Source organism: Chrysemys picta, chromosome 22 (assembly GCF_011386835.1).
Source record: "Chrysemys picta bellii isolate R12L10 chromosome 22, ASM1138683v2, whole genome shotgun sequence".
Classification (NCBI taxonomy): domain Eukaryota; kingdom Metazoa; phylum Chordata; order Testudines; family Emydidae; genus Chrysemys; species Chrysemys picta.
Window position 1 is genome coordinate 1201597 of NC_088812.1, and position 15287 is coordinate 1216883.

The following is a 15287-nucleotide window of genomic DNA, read 5'->3' on the forward strand; positions in this document are numbered from 1 at the left end:
TATTGACCCCGCCCCCTCTGCACACAACCCACAGCTCCCTTAGGTCCCCTCCCCGGCACCCCCCATCCTGGAGATGGCTGGAGCCAGTAGCCGTTCCTTAGTCTGCCCTCTAATGCCAACCCCCTCCCATCTCCAATGGGCTGACCCTGGAGCCGAGGGGCAGGGGGATGGGAAAGGAGAAAGACTCGCCCCGTTTCAGAGCCACGGGTCTCAAAGCACTGGACAGACATTCAGTGATTAAAGCCTAACACCCCCCAGCTACCGGGTGCTAGACGTACGCAGGATTGACTTGGCCAAGCCCACACCACAGGTGGAGCTGGGGATGAAACCCAGGATTTCCCTGCTCTAACCACTAGCCCCCACTCCCCTCCCACAGCCGGAGAAAGGCAGTCCCCGCTCCAGAGACCCGTCACGCAGGGAGAGCCCTCACCAGGCACTTGTTGTCTTGGCGGTTGATGCTGACTTTGCAGTCCTCAAGGGCAATGTGCGTGATCTCCTGGAAGTCACAGAAGCGCACCCACTTGGCCTCGCTCCTCTCCACTGGCTGACACGGCCCTTTGGGGTCCAGCTCTTTGGCCTTGGTCTTCCTCCCAAAATAGCCCCGGTGGGGGTGGCTTTCTGCACTCTGCGGAAGTAAAACATAGCAGGGTCACAGCTCCGGCTTTCCAGGGGGCTGGCAGCATCCACAGACTAGGCGAAGCGGTGGCCAGGCCTGGCCTGCATTCTCCCGCCAGCGAGCATCTAGCCCTTCACTGCGCCTCCCGCCCCACATCAGTTCTGACTCAGCCTTAGCAGCACGCCCCGGGACGCTGGGCTTGCCCCATCTTCTTCCAGAGGCAGCATTTTCAGCTCCAGCAGCACGGCTCGTGCCAGCACCGAGGCAAGCCCAAGCAAGCACACCACTTGCCAGGGCTAGAAACGTGCTTTGCTGAGCAAGTCCCTGGGGTTAGCAGCGCTCGCGTGGCACGGAACACAGCAAGCCCCGGACGCTGGACCGACGCCACCCTCATTCATTGGGCCCTCAAGGCCAGGCTAGTCTTGTGCCTTCGGAGACGGGGGTTTCCCCGGGCGCATACCATTAACCACCACTCCCTCGCTCTTGCCTAGCACTGTTCAGCAGCAGCTCTCACAGGAGGTCAGTACCATCACCTAAATTCCCTACCCCAGCCTGGGCCGAAGATGGACCACCACCCTCATTTTACTGATGGGGAAACTGAGGCACAGAGCAGGGCCATGACTCACCCAGCAGGCCAGCGGCAGAGCCAGGAATAAAACCCAGGTCTCCCGAGCCCAAGCCCAAGCCCTGGGCTCTATCCACTAGGCCGCAGTGCCTTTGAACGAGAGGGGGTCAGCCCTAGCTGGAACCGGACCTTGGGAGTCGCAATCGGCGGTGCTGGAAGAGGAGCCAGTGGCCCCCCATGGCAGGGGAGCCGGGTACAAGCCTACCTCAACAGGGACAGTCCGCCACTGAATCCCGTCCGTGCCGGTGACCAGGACTTCGTGGGTGGCGGGCCTGTCCCTGGGAGACAACGCACAGCTGTCCTCCAGCTGCGCGGGCCCTCCGTTGATATAGAGCAGGCCCTTCTCGCCCTCAGAGGCCGTCTCCAGGGAAAGGACCGGGAAGAGCTCGCTCCCGAAGCGGGGGGCCAGGTTCTCCAAGGTGGCCAGGTACTTGTACATGACGTCCTGCTCCGTCAGCTTCCCAGCACTGACTGTGTGCCGCTGGAAGCGCTGCACGAACTTCCTGAAGACGTTCCTCATGCGGAACTTGGTCAGGTAGTTGTTCTGCTGGATCTGCCGGCAGAAGGAGCGCGGGATGCAGCCCTTGAAGCTGGGAGAGACAGGGAAAGGAACGGCCCCCAGGAAGGTTAGCACGCCTGCTCACCGGGAGGGGCATCGCACCGGAGGGAGAGCAAATGGCAAAGCAGAGCATGCAGAAAGGACGCTGCAGTCACACAACGCGAACCCTAGCACCCGGCACAGTGCGTCGTGTCTTAGGCCCTACCGCCCCCTGGGTCGCAGGGTGCCCGCTGGAGGAGAAGCGCGCTCTCCTGGGGTCAATTCAGTTCCAACACCTGCTGCCAGGCGACTCCTAGGATGGGCTCCAGAAACCACCTCCACGAAAGCCGTATTATTTCCAGCGCTGGCGTGAGGCAAGCTCCGCCCCATTCAGCGGGCACACGCTAGCTGAACTGCAGTGCCTGAGACAGAGGTGGACAGCACACCGCCAATGCCCATCCACCCCGCAATCACCTGGTTTTTTTGGCCACTTCTTCGAGAGACACGCCTCGCTGGAGAGCCATGTGAGAGAGGTGAAGGACAGCCATGCCTAAGCTCTCGTTCTTAAACCGGTGGATCTCCTGTTCGCTCTGAAGGTCTTTCAGAGACACAACGTCATTAATGAACTCGTATTTCCCCTGCGAAGGGAACCAACAAACAAAACAACGTTCTCCACAGAGAAAAGGGGACTCAAACCATACACTCCAATTTAGCGGTCTTCCTTCTGAGCCTCATCGAGAGAGCCCTTCTCAGCTCCTACGGCTCGGAGCGTATTTGGAATCTCTTTAAATCAAATGAGGCAAAACCTTAAAGAGCTGCAGACCGCCCTGCTTCAGGGCCAGTGCCCTGACCTTGAGCTATCAGGGATCAAGAGGAAATTTCCCTCGGGGCAGGATATTCCACACTTCCTCTGAGGTAGCTGGTGCTGCCCCTGTCCGAGATGGGATACCGGGCTAGAGGGAGGTGGGCCCCTGCTCTGATCCGGTTTGGCCATTTCTACATCATTGTTTAGGCCTTTCCCCAGCCCACAGCCTGGAGGCAAGGTGGCCTCCTGCCACTGAATTAGGAAAGGAATGCACAACCGGGAGAGTGCCAGCTCGGGTGACGGGGAAGCCGAGAAAACATTGTGCCAGCGCCCTTGGGAATCAGCGCTCAAGTCTCCACTGAGGCAGATCCCTGTCTGTGCGACACAGGTTCTCATCCTGCACTCGGCACGCTCATAGCCGAGTATCAGAGGTGTCCAGCGAGAAGCGCTGGTGAAAGCGGCACTCATCCCTAGGGAGCCCCGGGTCTATATCTAACCCTTTCGGCCACCAGCCCTTCCCAGTCACGGCACCGGGGCCCCCACCTGCTCAAAGAGATACTCAAAGGACGACTTGTCCAGAAGCGCACCGCCCTGCAGCTTGTCCTCGAGGGTGTCGCTCTGCCGGGGAACGTTGCGGTAAACGGCCGGCTCTTTGTCGCTCATCCCATGCCAGTTGCGGAAGTAGTACCTGCGGGAGACAGACACAGACAAACCTGTGGGAGGCGGGAAGGGCCAAAGCACCACTGAGCCTGGTGGTTTAGCAGCTGCCAGACCCAGGCTACAAAATCCTCCCTCTTCTGCTTCTGAGTCAGTCCCCTCCAAGCTGCCCCGAGCAGCAGGCAGGAGTCACAGCGAAGGGGCCTGGTCTCCACAGCTGCGGGGCTCAACTCTGATGGCCACGCAGCCAGCTTTTCACTAGTGCACGTCCAAGTGCTTTACAAGGGAGGCCAGTATCATTAGTGCTATTTACCGCTCAGGAAATAGAGGCATGGAGAGGTGGAGTGACTTGCCCAAGGTCACCCAGCAGGTCAGTGGCAGAGCTGGGAATAGCACCTCAGTCTCTTGGGTCCCAGTCCAGTTCTCTCTCCACTAGACCACACTACCACCCCTCTGGGACTGGCAATACAGCCAAGCAGACCTACACCCGGCTAGAGTTAAGGGCCGGCTCCTCGGCTGGTGCAAACCAGCATACAGTAGTTTCAGGGATTTATATCAGCAAGGACCTGACCCTGCCAGCCTCCCCACTGCTGCAGGACCCTCCAGGTGCCTAGCCAGGCAAGTGCTTCCTGTTCAGCGCTGGGGTGTCAGCCCCTTGTGCTGGCACCCACAGCTGCTGCCTGAGCCGCTGCACGCTACAGGCCGCTCCGTACCGATGAACGAGCGCTGGAGCTTGGCCAGAGAAACGCCTGCCCATGCTCCAGCGGGGAAGGGCATGAGCCAGCACTCCCCCATGGTGCGGGCGGTTTCAATCTGGCAGACAGCGTCCATGCCAGTGCAGCGAGCTAGGGTCCAAAAGCCTCTGTTACAGCCAGAGCAGCAGCAGGGCGAGTTTCCCAGGACATTTCTGCCAGCCAGGCCCCGCCCCGCAGGAGGAATTCAGACTTCACGGCCCATTCGGCACAGACAAGCGAGGGGGGCAGTGCTGCATTGGCCACGGGGACCAAGACCCCGCCCAGGAACGGCTCTCAGTACATCCCAGACCTGCACCCCCGATTCAGGGAACCTCCCCCACAGATCTCCAGCTTGTGGTTTCCAGGCTGTTTGAGAGGCTGGAGGTTTCCAGGGGCCGGGTTTTATGGGCAGGGAAACGCGCCAGATTACACACACCTCTCAGGTGCAGCTGGCTTCTTCCAAAGGAATGTACTTCGCTTGCCTGAGAGCGCCCTCTTCTCTCAGTGCCTGGCTCCATATTTACCAAGCTCCAATTGCTCTCGGGGCGCAGAGAGGAGAGGAGGTTAAAAAACCTGCTGTTTACAAAGGCTTCTGGGATCAGAGGTCTCTGCCAGAACAGACACGCCTCTCAGAGCTAAGGGCTCCTGTGTTCTATGCCCAGTTCTGCCACTGACCCAGTCATCTTGGGGCAGGCCATGCTGCTCCTCTGGGCCTTAGTTTCCCTGCCTATAAAGCGACGAGAACATGGATCTCCATCGAGCACTTCACCAGGGCAAGCCTGCTCCGGCAGGCAGCCACTGCAGCACCGGTGCTGCTGAGGACAGGAGTCACTTATGTGCAGCACAAGTGGTCTCCGAGCCCGTCAAGCAGGGATGCCCAGCCAAGAGGACTGTTCAGCAACAAGACTTGCTCGGCTCCTGAGCGTTAAACAGCAACAGAATCAAACGGCTACCAATGCAGCAAGCAAGCTACTGTCACAGGCCCTGAGCCTCCCATTCGCCTCTCCGGACGTAGGTGTGGGTAGTGTGGGCTCCTTGAAGCAGAGCGTGCACCGTCTCACGTGGATTGTCCAGCATCTCGCACAGCAAAGCTCTGATCCAAGCTGGGTGTGTTAGGGGAGGGAAGCGTGCAGCAGTGCTGCTTGCATCCCAGAGCCCCCTCATGCTGGGCGCTAAGACACACTGCCTGCCCCTGAACGCTCACTGTCTAACAGGCAAGAGGTGTCAGCCGGGGTGGGAGGAGGTGCACATTGTACGAAGAGTGGCAGGCCACACGATTCGTAGCCAGAGCACGGTTAGCTCACCAGCTGTATCGTGCCTGCACTGTGGCTAGAGGTCTCCAGTCTCCCTGGGTCAGCACTTCTCCCCAGCACTGGGCTCTTTGGATCGCACCCAGAGGGGCCAGCCAGGAGCAGGACCCCGCTGTGCTGGGCCCCAGACACCCATCTTGGGGAGAGTCACTATGGAAAAACTCCACCCAAAGCGAGTTTCGGTTTCCACTGCCTGCATCCTCTCCAGAACCCTCAAAGCCACAGCTGTCTGCGGTAGCGAGCACAAAGCTATTCTGACGCTCACATACCGAGACACGCAATTTCCTGCAGCCGTGCTCTGGCGTGGGAGGCTTAGCCACCCGTCCTGGCGGAGGTCAGGGGAGTGACACCTAGCTGTGCCTTGGAGGGGGAAGGAAACAGAGTGCTGCTGCATCCAACGTGAGCCATTTGTAATCTAGGGGCTGGATCCGGCCGTCAATGTGACCGATGCTCTGTCCAACCCAGGGGCTCAGCTGCCAGAGACCTATGCTCTATCTGCAATCAGACTGCATGCAACCTCACCTTTGGTACAGACCTTGTGGCCTACAGCGATGCTGTTTAGAGCAACACACAGACTACATAGCCCAGCATGCTTTGCCCCATCTTGAGCTGAGCAGCTAAGCATGCTGGGATATGTGGTCTGCGCTGAAGATGAGGCTGGCAACAGGCTGCTTTTTAAAAGCCCACGATCCACCCTGCAGTACCATGGCGACGCAGGCGGCCAAAGCCCGCCCATACAGACCCTTTGGCCACTGCGGATTTGCAGGCCGTCAGTGCAGCACCAGACGGCCTTTACCTAGTCAGCGCTGTCCTCAGCGCCTGCATGCCCGACAGTGACACACGAGATGCCTACAAGCAAACACTCCACTTTCGAATTAGAAGCACACTGGCGCTAAGGAGGAAAGTTGCCAGAGGAGAGGTTCACAGGACCTAATAAAATCCCAGACCAAACAGTCTTGTAATCGCTGTTCACTTTTGCCTTGATTATGACTCAGACGCTATAAAAACGAGCATGAAAGCCCTGCCGTGACGGTGACTGCGTCCTCGGAGGAGATGCTGCGTCCTGCAGCACGATTCCTGTGGTACGTAAGAGCCTCGCAGAGACGAGATCAATACGCAGAACTGCCCAACGGCTGTAAAAAAGCCACACTCTACTCTTCATACCTGGAGACCTAGATCAACACACTACCCCCAAGTCAGGCAGAATGAGGTCGGTGGGTCCCAGCCTATTTCCCTCTGGACCTTTGTCCACATCACCAGCACTCTGTAATGACGTGACTGGTGGGCTTCTCCTGAGCAGAATCTAAGTCTGGAACAGCAGAAGCAGAGCTGACTGGGGGGGAAGCACGGACTGGAACAGCAGGGGATGTGGGTTGGGATAGAGGGGCACAAGGAATCCTGTGACAGATTTCCACTGCAGGGGCGCACCGCCCAGCTCTCGGCCGTACAGTCAGCCCAAGGGAGACCCAGAAAGACATGCACAGAGTCTCACTTCCCCAGAGATGCTGCCCGGTCGCTGTTTGACCTGATGCCAACCTTTATCCAGGCTTCTTAATTGTTTCTGTTGCCTCCCTTCCCAGGTAACCAGGCAAACGACCAAGGGACGCCTCTCCCCAACTCGAGTGTTCCTATTCAAATGCCGGGCTCATTACCCCATAGCAGCTGGCTAAGAGGCCCTTTGCCCCGAACTGCAGCTGGCAAAAGCAGAGAGCGTGCGAGGAGCCACTCGTGACCCCCAGGAGCGATTCTCACCTCATGCGGAAGAGCAGATTCAGGTTGGTGTCTTTGCTGATTTCAAACACGTGGTTGGGAGGGAGCCAGACTCTGGTCTGCACATCACAGAGCGCGAAGAGGCTGTAGCAGAGCGGCGTGATCCCTGCAGGAGACAAGAGAATTCCTGTGCCATGGCAGGGGTGCATGTCCCCTCTGCCCCGGCGTTAAACGGCACCGTTTCATAGCTGCCGCAAAGCTGCTTCTCATGGTCTTGTCCTCGAAGCGCTTCCCAGTTCTCTCCTCCCCGTTACAGGATTGTACCAGTAACGGACTCCTTCACTGAATAGCGCCTGATGCTTGGAGACCCAAGATCTAGGCCCAAGTCCCACAATGCAAGAACGGAATTAGCCCTTTCCGAGCCACGCGACTGCTCATAATGTAAAGGTACTTGTTAAAACTAGCCTGCTTTTAACAAGAATCCTCATAGCTAGCTTTTAAATAGCACTTCGGCCGCAGATCTCTAGGGGCTTTACAAAACAGGTCAGTATCATTAACTGTTTTGCAGATGGGGAAACTAAGGCACAGGGAGGGACAGAGACTTGCCCAAGGTCACCCAGCAGCAGGCCAGTGGTGGAGCCAGGAATAGAACCCTGGTCTCTGGAGTCCCAGTCCAGTGCTCTCTGCACTCGGCCACACTGCCTCCTCCAGAGACATCGCCACACCCCAGGCTGGTTGCTTAGAGGCAGCCAGTTGGCCTGACAACCCTCTCAGCAGCATGACAGGTTTGCAGAGTTAGTTTTTTTTTTTTCTTTTTAAGTCTGCACCAAGCAGAAAACACCACCACGATGGGAGACATGACCCCAGCCTGGTTTGTCATCTGGCCTCACACAGGAGGAAAGGGGGTTTGCAGCAAACTCGGGGTTAAAAGGCACATCAACCACTCCCTCCTCCTCCCAGTGGGAGAGGGAAATACCCCTGCCCAGCCCTGGCGGCTCGGCTCAGGCTCCGGTGACATCCATGGGTCCTGCGGCTCGCCAGGGAAAGTCTCTGGAGAGTGGCAGAGTGTTTATCATGCAAAGATGCCAATGAGTCAGAGGCCGCATCACCAGAGTCGAGCTAGTCGTGCTCCGATAACTCAGCCTTCCAGTAAAGGCCCGACAGCTGGAGCACAGGGGAAGAGGGAGATTCACCCTACGCCTAGGAACACCAGACACACACAGGAGGCTAGAGCCAATGGTCCTGATTAATAAGAGCTCCAGCTCTAATGGACACAGAGCTTCTAAGGGGGATGGGAACTCTCAACAACACATAGCAAGGGGGACTTGGTGACGTCGGGGGCAGGTAGGGATTAGAGCATTTTGCCTCTGGTCAGGGACTGGCTGGTTCAGAGTGGGGAGCTGGTCACGAGATGGAGTAACGGCCCTTTCAGCTCTATGGCACCAGCCCATGGCTGGGATCATCCAAAGGACGTGATTCATAATCCCCATGGGCAGAGCTACATCATCGCAGACAGCACTGGCCAGCGAGAGCTCGGGGTTACACGGAGGACACATGCGGAGGATGCCAGGGCCGGGCTGGCAGCGCGGCTGCCTTCAGACAAGGCAGAGGGTGGCCTGCGGAGCAGCTGCACGCTAGCAACCTGGGGTCACACGAGTTCACAGTTCTTGGTATCTCAGGAGGGGACATGCCCCAACAGCCCCTTGCCGCTAGAGGGAAGACCAGGCTTTGAATCGTACCTCCTGGGGCGGTAACCGTTATAACGACACTGGCACTCCCACAACACCTGCGCGGCTCGCTGACCCAGCAGCATCATAGGGAAGCAGAGGGAACCTTCATCTTGGAGTCTGAAGCGAGGGATGAGCCCCCATGCGCCCCCACCCCAACGCAGTGCTGGGCGGTGACCCTCCCTGGCAGATCCAGCAGCGTTAAGCACAAGTGACTGCTCAGAGCCCTGTCTTTGGGGCAGGGGCAGACTCATGGAGGCTTGTCTGGAGCGGCGGTAGCCCAGGGACACAGCCAGCGCTCACCGATTTTCTGGGCAATGTCGATGCAGATCTCCTCTGCGCTCAGCACCCCCTGCGTGTAGGTCTGGCACCGCTCCTCCTCCTCGCCGCTCCAGTGCAGGTACACCTTCAGGCCCCCGCCCGCCGAGAAGCAGCAGCCCTCCATGTCTGAGTCGCTGTGCTTCCCCGCACACTGGCACAGAGACATCTCGCCAGGGCCTGAAAGGAGAGAGGGAAGTGTTTGTAAGGAAAGGGTGGGCCGATTTCCGGCAGGACTCGGGGCAGTGCTGCGGGGGTCTCGGGGCCTGATGGCGTCAAAGGAACATGGCTGCTCTGGCTCACTGGCGAGACGTGTGGCTGCGGGTGCTTGTGTCCCAGGGACCAGCCAGCTGGAAGAAGCCTGCCATGGCTGCATTCAGTAGGGGAGGGGTCCTAGGAGGGCCCCAGGAAGGCAGCAAGTCCAGCAGACCCCCCCATTCTAACCCACTAGATCCCACTCCCCTCCCCGAGTTGGGGAGAACCCAGGAGTCCTGGCTCCCAGCTCCCCCATTCTAACCCACCTGATCCCACTCCCCTCCCCGAGTTGGGGAGAACCCAGGAGTCCTGGCTCCCAGCTCCCCCATTCTAACCCACCTGATCCCACTCCCCTCCCCGAGTTGGGGAGAACCCAGGAGTCCTGGCTCCCAGCTCCCCCATTCTAACCCACCTGATCCCACTCCCCTCCCCGAGTTGGGGAGAACCCAGGAGTCCCAGCTCCCTTCCCTCCTGTTCTAATCACAAGACAACACTCTAGTTTAAGCCAGGGCCCAGTTCTGCCCCCAGTTACGCGGGTGCTTCCCCCGGAGAAGCCAGTGGGAGCTGTGCCTTTGTAACAGGGCCGGCCTTGGCTTCCATACCCAGCCAAACATGCAGCCAGGTGCCTTTTGCTGACTAAAGACAGATCTTAGCACACAGCTATTGGCTTCCTCCGCGTTCGGCAGGGAACTCCCACATAGGGTGGGAAGTATCCTGCCATTCCACGGTATGAATTCCCCACCAGAGCGAGCGAGACAGGAGGTCCTGCCTACCATGCAGCCGATAAGCAGCCTGAAGCGCTACAGAGATCAAAAGCTGCTCCCCGGAGCCGTAAAGGCTCAGCAATGGATCACACAGGCGCCCCCACTGCAACAGTGCAAGATTGCCGGGGCTCGGCTCCAGAGCGACGCAGGAGGGGGAGAAAGGCGAACCTCTTGGGGCCGCAAGAGCCCAGTGAGTATTAAGCATGTGCAACCACAGAACAGGCCGTAAGCGCAGGGCTCGCTTCGACCTTTGAGCCTGGAGAGCTCAGAAAAATGGGCTAGTCAGTGACAATAGAGACTGCACGTGACCTGCCGCGGTGGAGCCACAATTGGGCCTGGATGTGCAGAAATGAGACATCCGCACGCGCGCAGGGCCCTGCGCTGGAGATGGGAGCAGACAGAGCAACACAATAACACCCACCCCATTCCAAGTGGATTAAGCCCCTCTGGAAGACCAACCCCCCAAGTACAGATACCCAGGATAAAGTCTGGCTGATCCTCTTCTGTCTGGGGGAGGAGGCAGCTATCAGCAAAACAGCTGTTTAGGTTTGTAAGCAAATCCACCAGAGCCCTTGCTGTGTCTGCTCCCTGTGAATGCTCTGTGCAGTTCCGTGGCTCGCCGCAGGAGCTAGGTGGTGGGGGGAGGCTGGGTGTTGCGCTTGAGTGAGTCGGCTTATCTCGAGCCACCCCTCACCCATGGGGGAGCTCATCAGATATTCCCCCCCCTCCATGGGGCAGCAGCTACTGCATGGCTGGTTACACTACTGCCGGGTCCCATTCCTCCTACTGACTCAGCAGAGGAACGGGGCTCTGGTGCGTGGGCTGCCCGGGGTTGATTTACTCTTGCTGGGGGAGGGGAAAGGGAAGAAGAGAGGGTGAAACGTCAGCGAGAAGCAGTTTTCTAGGTATTCCTCATCCGTACCTGGCCCCAGACGGGGGACCTAGTGGAGGAAAGACGGGTTCAGTACAAAGCCTCTCAAACCTCAGTGACTAACAGGGTCCCTCAGACACATCCTCACGCTAAACCTGGGCAGTTCCCCACCCCTGCCAGTGACCAGAGTGGAATCCAAAACAAACAGCCGTTCCTCCTCTCAAACAGCCTTGCTTCCTCATTTCTGTAAACCAGGCCAGGGGAAGATTTGCTTCGGCATGTTGCCTTTGCCCCTGCACTCGCTTTGCAGGAGGGCTCAGTGCCTCTAACTCGAAGGAGCTGCAGGCCCCTGGCACCAGCACCCCAGGTTCCCATTGAAGCCAACCAGCCATGTGCATCACACCTCTGGAAAACCAGACCCTTTATCAGCCTGCAGGCAGGCTACCCACTGGCAGCAGCTGAGATAGTCCATTATTCTGGGGAAGAGCTTGGAGGGTTTCTCCAGCTTTCAAGTTGCAACTTCAACAGTTAGACAAAGCAAAACACAGGAAAATCTGACAATTACAGGAGCCTGGGGTTTGTTTCGTATACATTAAGTTCCATAACATTAGGGAGGCACAGGAACTGGGGAACCCCAAACTGCCCTGCAAAGTTGCAGGTTCTTGATTTAAGGACCCTGGGGGTGCCCCAGGGTTGGGACCACGCTGCCCTTCCCATATTGCTAAATAGAAGCGTGGAGGGGTCTCAGAGTGGAAGCAACTGACAGCCACTGCCCTAAATGTTTTCCTTTGGCTTCCCCATTTTCACCTGTGGCCTCTCTTCTGACCCTTGTAACAGGGACGAGCGCTCTGAAATGTTTGCTGTTCCTGGAGAGCAGGAATCTTGTTGATTCAGGCCTCTCGACCTTAGGGCAAGAGAGCAAAGCTGGCAGGATGGCTCGAAGCACACATCCTCAACCTTTGCCGTTTATTTTCACGCACTTGAAGGCCTGGGGATCTCAGTCACCAGAGAAAGCCCCTAGGGCAGACAGGCAAAACTGCTGTACACCACACTTCGCAATGGTAGAGTCACCCCAGCTCGCAAGAGGGATCCAGCTGCAAATCACGGCTTTCAGCGGCTTTGCCAATCTAGGCTAGAAATCTGCAGCGGCAAATCTACACCAATGTCTGCAACTGGGCACCCTCCAGTGCAAACGAATCCGAAGCAGCCACAAACTCAAGGCTCAGGGGGGGAAGAACTGGACACAAACTAAAGAGCAGACCACCAAAGCCAAAGGGGAGGCACTTCCCTTCTTCACGATAGCACCCCTGCAGGAACCTAGACTTTGTCTACACACACCAATTGCACTGGTTTCACTTAAACTGGTTTTTAAACCAATTTAGTTAAGCCAGTGCCTACCAGTGTGGACATTCTTATTTTGGTTTAAGAGTGGCTCATCTGGGCCTGAGTTGAACTGATTCCTAACCGACGTAAGCGAAACCAAAATGAGCCCAGTTTAAACCGACAGAACAGGGTCCATACAGCCTTTTGCACCGATTTAATCAATCAGGTAAAACCAGTTTAAGTCAAACAAACGCAGTTGGGACAGATAGGCAAAGCCTTTATGCACCAAGCCTTCAATCTGGCTTCGACCTAACCACACCTAAGAGACACCCATGCAGCACCACCCTGCCAAAAGAGGGCCAAAGCCTCACTTGGTATAAATGAACTCAGCCGCTCCGCTGTCTTCAGTGAAGCTAGGTCCACTGACCCCCGCCGAGGTTCCGGCCCCCAGCACTTACACTTTAAACATCCTGTTAAAACACTTGGAACCTCCTGGACATACAGTTGCCTACACCGAATAACCACGATCTCATCTCTCTACGAGCAACCCCTCTTCGGCCCTTCCTGGCGTCGGCAACAAGAGCCCGCGGTGGGAAGTTGAAGCTTGACTGAGTTAGACTGGAAACAAGGGGCGAAGTTTTAACCACGGAGGTCATTAGCCATGGGAACAACTTACCAAGGCCTGGGATGGGTTCTCCATCATGGGCAATTTTAAAATCAAGACTGGATTTTTGCTCTAGTTCAAAGGAGGAATCAATCTGGGGAAGTGCCCCAGCCCGTGTTCAGCAGGAGGTCAGACCAGAGAGCGGGAATGGGCCCTTCCAGGCTTCGAACCAACGAATCTGGTCTATTTCGCTCTCGCCTGTCAAGGCGGCTCAATAGACTCTCACCCCAGAAGGGGCCATTGGGACCAGCTAGCTGACCTGAGTCTACCCTGGAGACGATCAGTTCCCTGAGGCAAGGGCCCACTACGAGGCCTAGAAGAGCAGCCTTCTGTACTCTCCCTTGCCTTGGAAATTAGAGGAGCCCCCCAAAGGTTAAGCCCACAAGGGCTTCAGGGCAGGGAGCTGTTTGAAACTGCTGCTCTGCTAAGGAAAGAAGAATAAAAACAGATCCAAGATGAGCCCAGTGCTCCCACGAGCTTCACCCGGGAAAAATTAAAGGGAAGACCCACACCAGCCAGGATACCAAGAGCATCCTGCACCTCCGGAAACGGCGGAGCCGGGAGGCCCGCGGTCAGACAGAGAGCACTGCAACTCAAAGAAGTCCACGGGAAAGGTGGAGTCAGAGGGCAAGCTGGCAGCGCCCTGGCCCCTGGGAAGGGCAGCTGTTTTGCATTCAACAAGCAAGTCAGCAGTAGGAGGTTCACACTTCCTGTGCCCCTCCCCACTAGCACAGGAAGGGAGCCGGCTTCTTCCCACAACTGACACCCCGGAGCCCCCACGACACCCCATTTCTGCTGCAGCCAGCCTGACTCCTTCTCATGCCGGACACTCCTTCTCCCAGCTTCTGCGCCACAGCCTCCTGACCCCTCTCCCATCCCAGCCTCGCCAGGGCCAGACGGGCGAGACTTGACAGAGGAAGGAGCTATACGAGGCGTTTCCATCTCCATGACTCCCCCATGCTTTCCAGCAGCTGAGCCGTCTACACCTGCTCCCCCGACACCCCCATCCACCTCCTGCCCCCCAGCCTGTACCCCTCCCCGCTTCCTCCCGATCAGCCCTTCCTCTCTGACCCTGACCCAGCACCCTCCCCCGCTTCCTACCATCCCAGTCCTCCCACAGAGCCTGTCATCCCCATCGCCCCCACACACACACACTTCCCTACAGACACCGCCTCTTCCCAGGGACAGCCCCCTCCTGCCCCCCACCCCTACCTCTCCCCGCCCTCCCTTCCCTACAGCCCCCCATCTTCCCAGGCCAGCCCCCCCTCCCCAGCCAGCCTCCCCACGCCCCCCACCTCCCCTACAGACAGCCCCTCTCCCCAGGGCCAGCCCCCTCCTGCCCCCCACCCCCACCTCTCCCCGCCCTCCCTTCCCTACAGCCCCCCATCTTCCCAGGCCAGCACCCCCTCCCCAGCCAGCCTCCCCACCCCCTTCCCTACAGACAGCCCCTCTTCCCAGGCCAGCCCCCCCTCCCCCCCTCCCCAGCCAGCCTCCCCACCTCCTTCCCTACAGACAGCCCCTCTTCCCAGAGCCAGCCCCTTCCTGCCCCCCACCCCCACCTCTCCCCACCCTCCCTTCCCTACAGCCCCCCATCTTCCCAGGCCAGCACCCCCTCCCCAGCCAGCCTCCCCCACACCCCCCACCTCCCCACCCCCTTCCCTACAGACAGTCCCTCTTCCCAGAGCCAGCCTCCTCCTGCCCCCCCACAGTCCCTACCCCACCTCCCCACACCCCACCCCCACTTCCCTACAGACACCCCCCTCTTCCCAGGCCAGCCTCCCCCCTCCCCTATAGACAGCCCCTCCTCCCAGAGCCAGCCCCCTCCTGCCCCCCATAACCCCTACCCCACCCCCCACTTCCCTACAGACACCCCCCTCTTCCCAGGCCAGCCCCCCCTCCCCAGCCAGACTCCCCACCTCCCCTACATACAGCCCCTCCTCTCAGAGCTAGCCCCCTCCTGCCCCCCACAACCCCTATCCCACTTCCCACTGCCCCCCACCTCCCTACAGACACCCCCTCTTCCCAGGCCAGCACCCCCTCCCCAGCCAGCCTCCCCACCTCCTTCCCTACAGACAGCCCCTCTTCCCAGAGCCAGCCCCTTCCTGCCCCCCACCCCCACCTCTCCCCACCCTCCCTTCCCTACAGCCCCCCATCTTCCCAGGCCAGCACCCCCTCCCCAGCCAGCCTCCCCCACACCCCCCACCTCCCCACCCCCTTCCCTACAGACAGTCCCTCTTCCCAGAGCCAGCCTCCTCCTGCCCCCCCACAGTCCCTACCCCACCTCCCCACACCCCACCCCCACTTCCCTACAGACACCCCCCTCTTCCCAGGCCAGCCTCCCCCCTCCCCTATAGACAGCCCCTCCTCCCA

At 58.7% G+C, this 15287-nt stretch overlaps 2 protein-coding genes across 3 annotated transcripts in view; one reads left to right on the forward strand and one right to left on the reverse strand.

The window, feature by feature from the left end:
• LOC135977035 (uncharacterized) overlaps positions 1 to 15287 on the forward strand; it is a 348641-nt gene that overhangs the window by 199982 nt on the left and 133372 nt on the right. The window lies entirely within an intron of this gene.
• TYK2 (tyrosine kinase 2) overlaps positions 1 to 15287 on the reverse strand; it is a 31111-nt gene that overhangs the window by 14236 nt on the left and 1588 nt on the right. Inside the window, exons 1-7 of one of the 2 annotated variants that reach the window (XM_008176017.4) lie at positions 12625 to 12871; positions 9026 to 9220; positions 7038 to 7161; positions 3128 to 3272; positions 2254 to 2417; positions 1447 to 1831; positions 431 to 625 (exon numbers count right to left, since the gene is read on the reverse strand). In XM_008176017.4, coding sequence (XP_008174239.2) covers positions 431 to 625; positions 1447 to 1831; positions 2254 to 2417; positions 3128 to 3272; positions 7038 to 7161; positions 9026 to 9209 — 1197 coding nt within the window. In that variant the 5' untranslated portion in view covers positions 9210 to 9220; positions 12625 to 12871. Of the gene's footprint in view, positions 1 to 430; positions 626 to 1446; positions 1832 to 2253; positions 2418 to 3127; positions 3273 to 7037; positions 7162 to 9025; positions 9221 to 12624; positions 12872 to 15287 lie in introns of those variants that run through there. The other variant, XM_005279296.5, reaches the window with a different exon arrangement.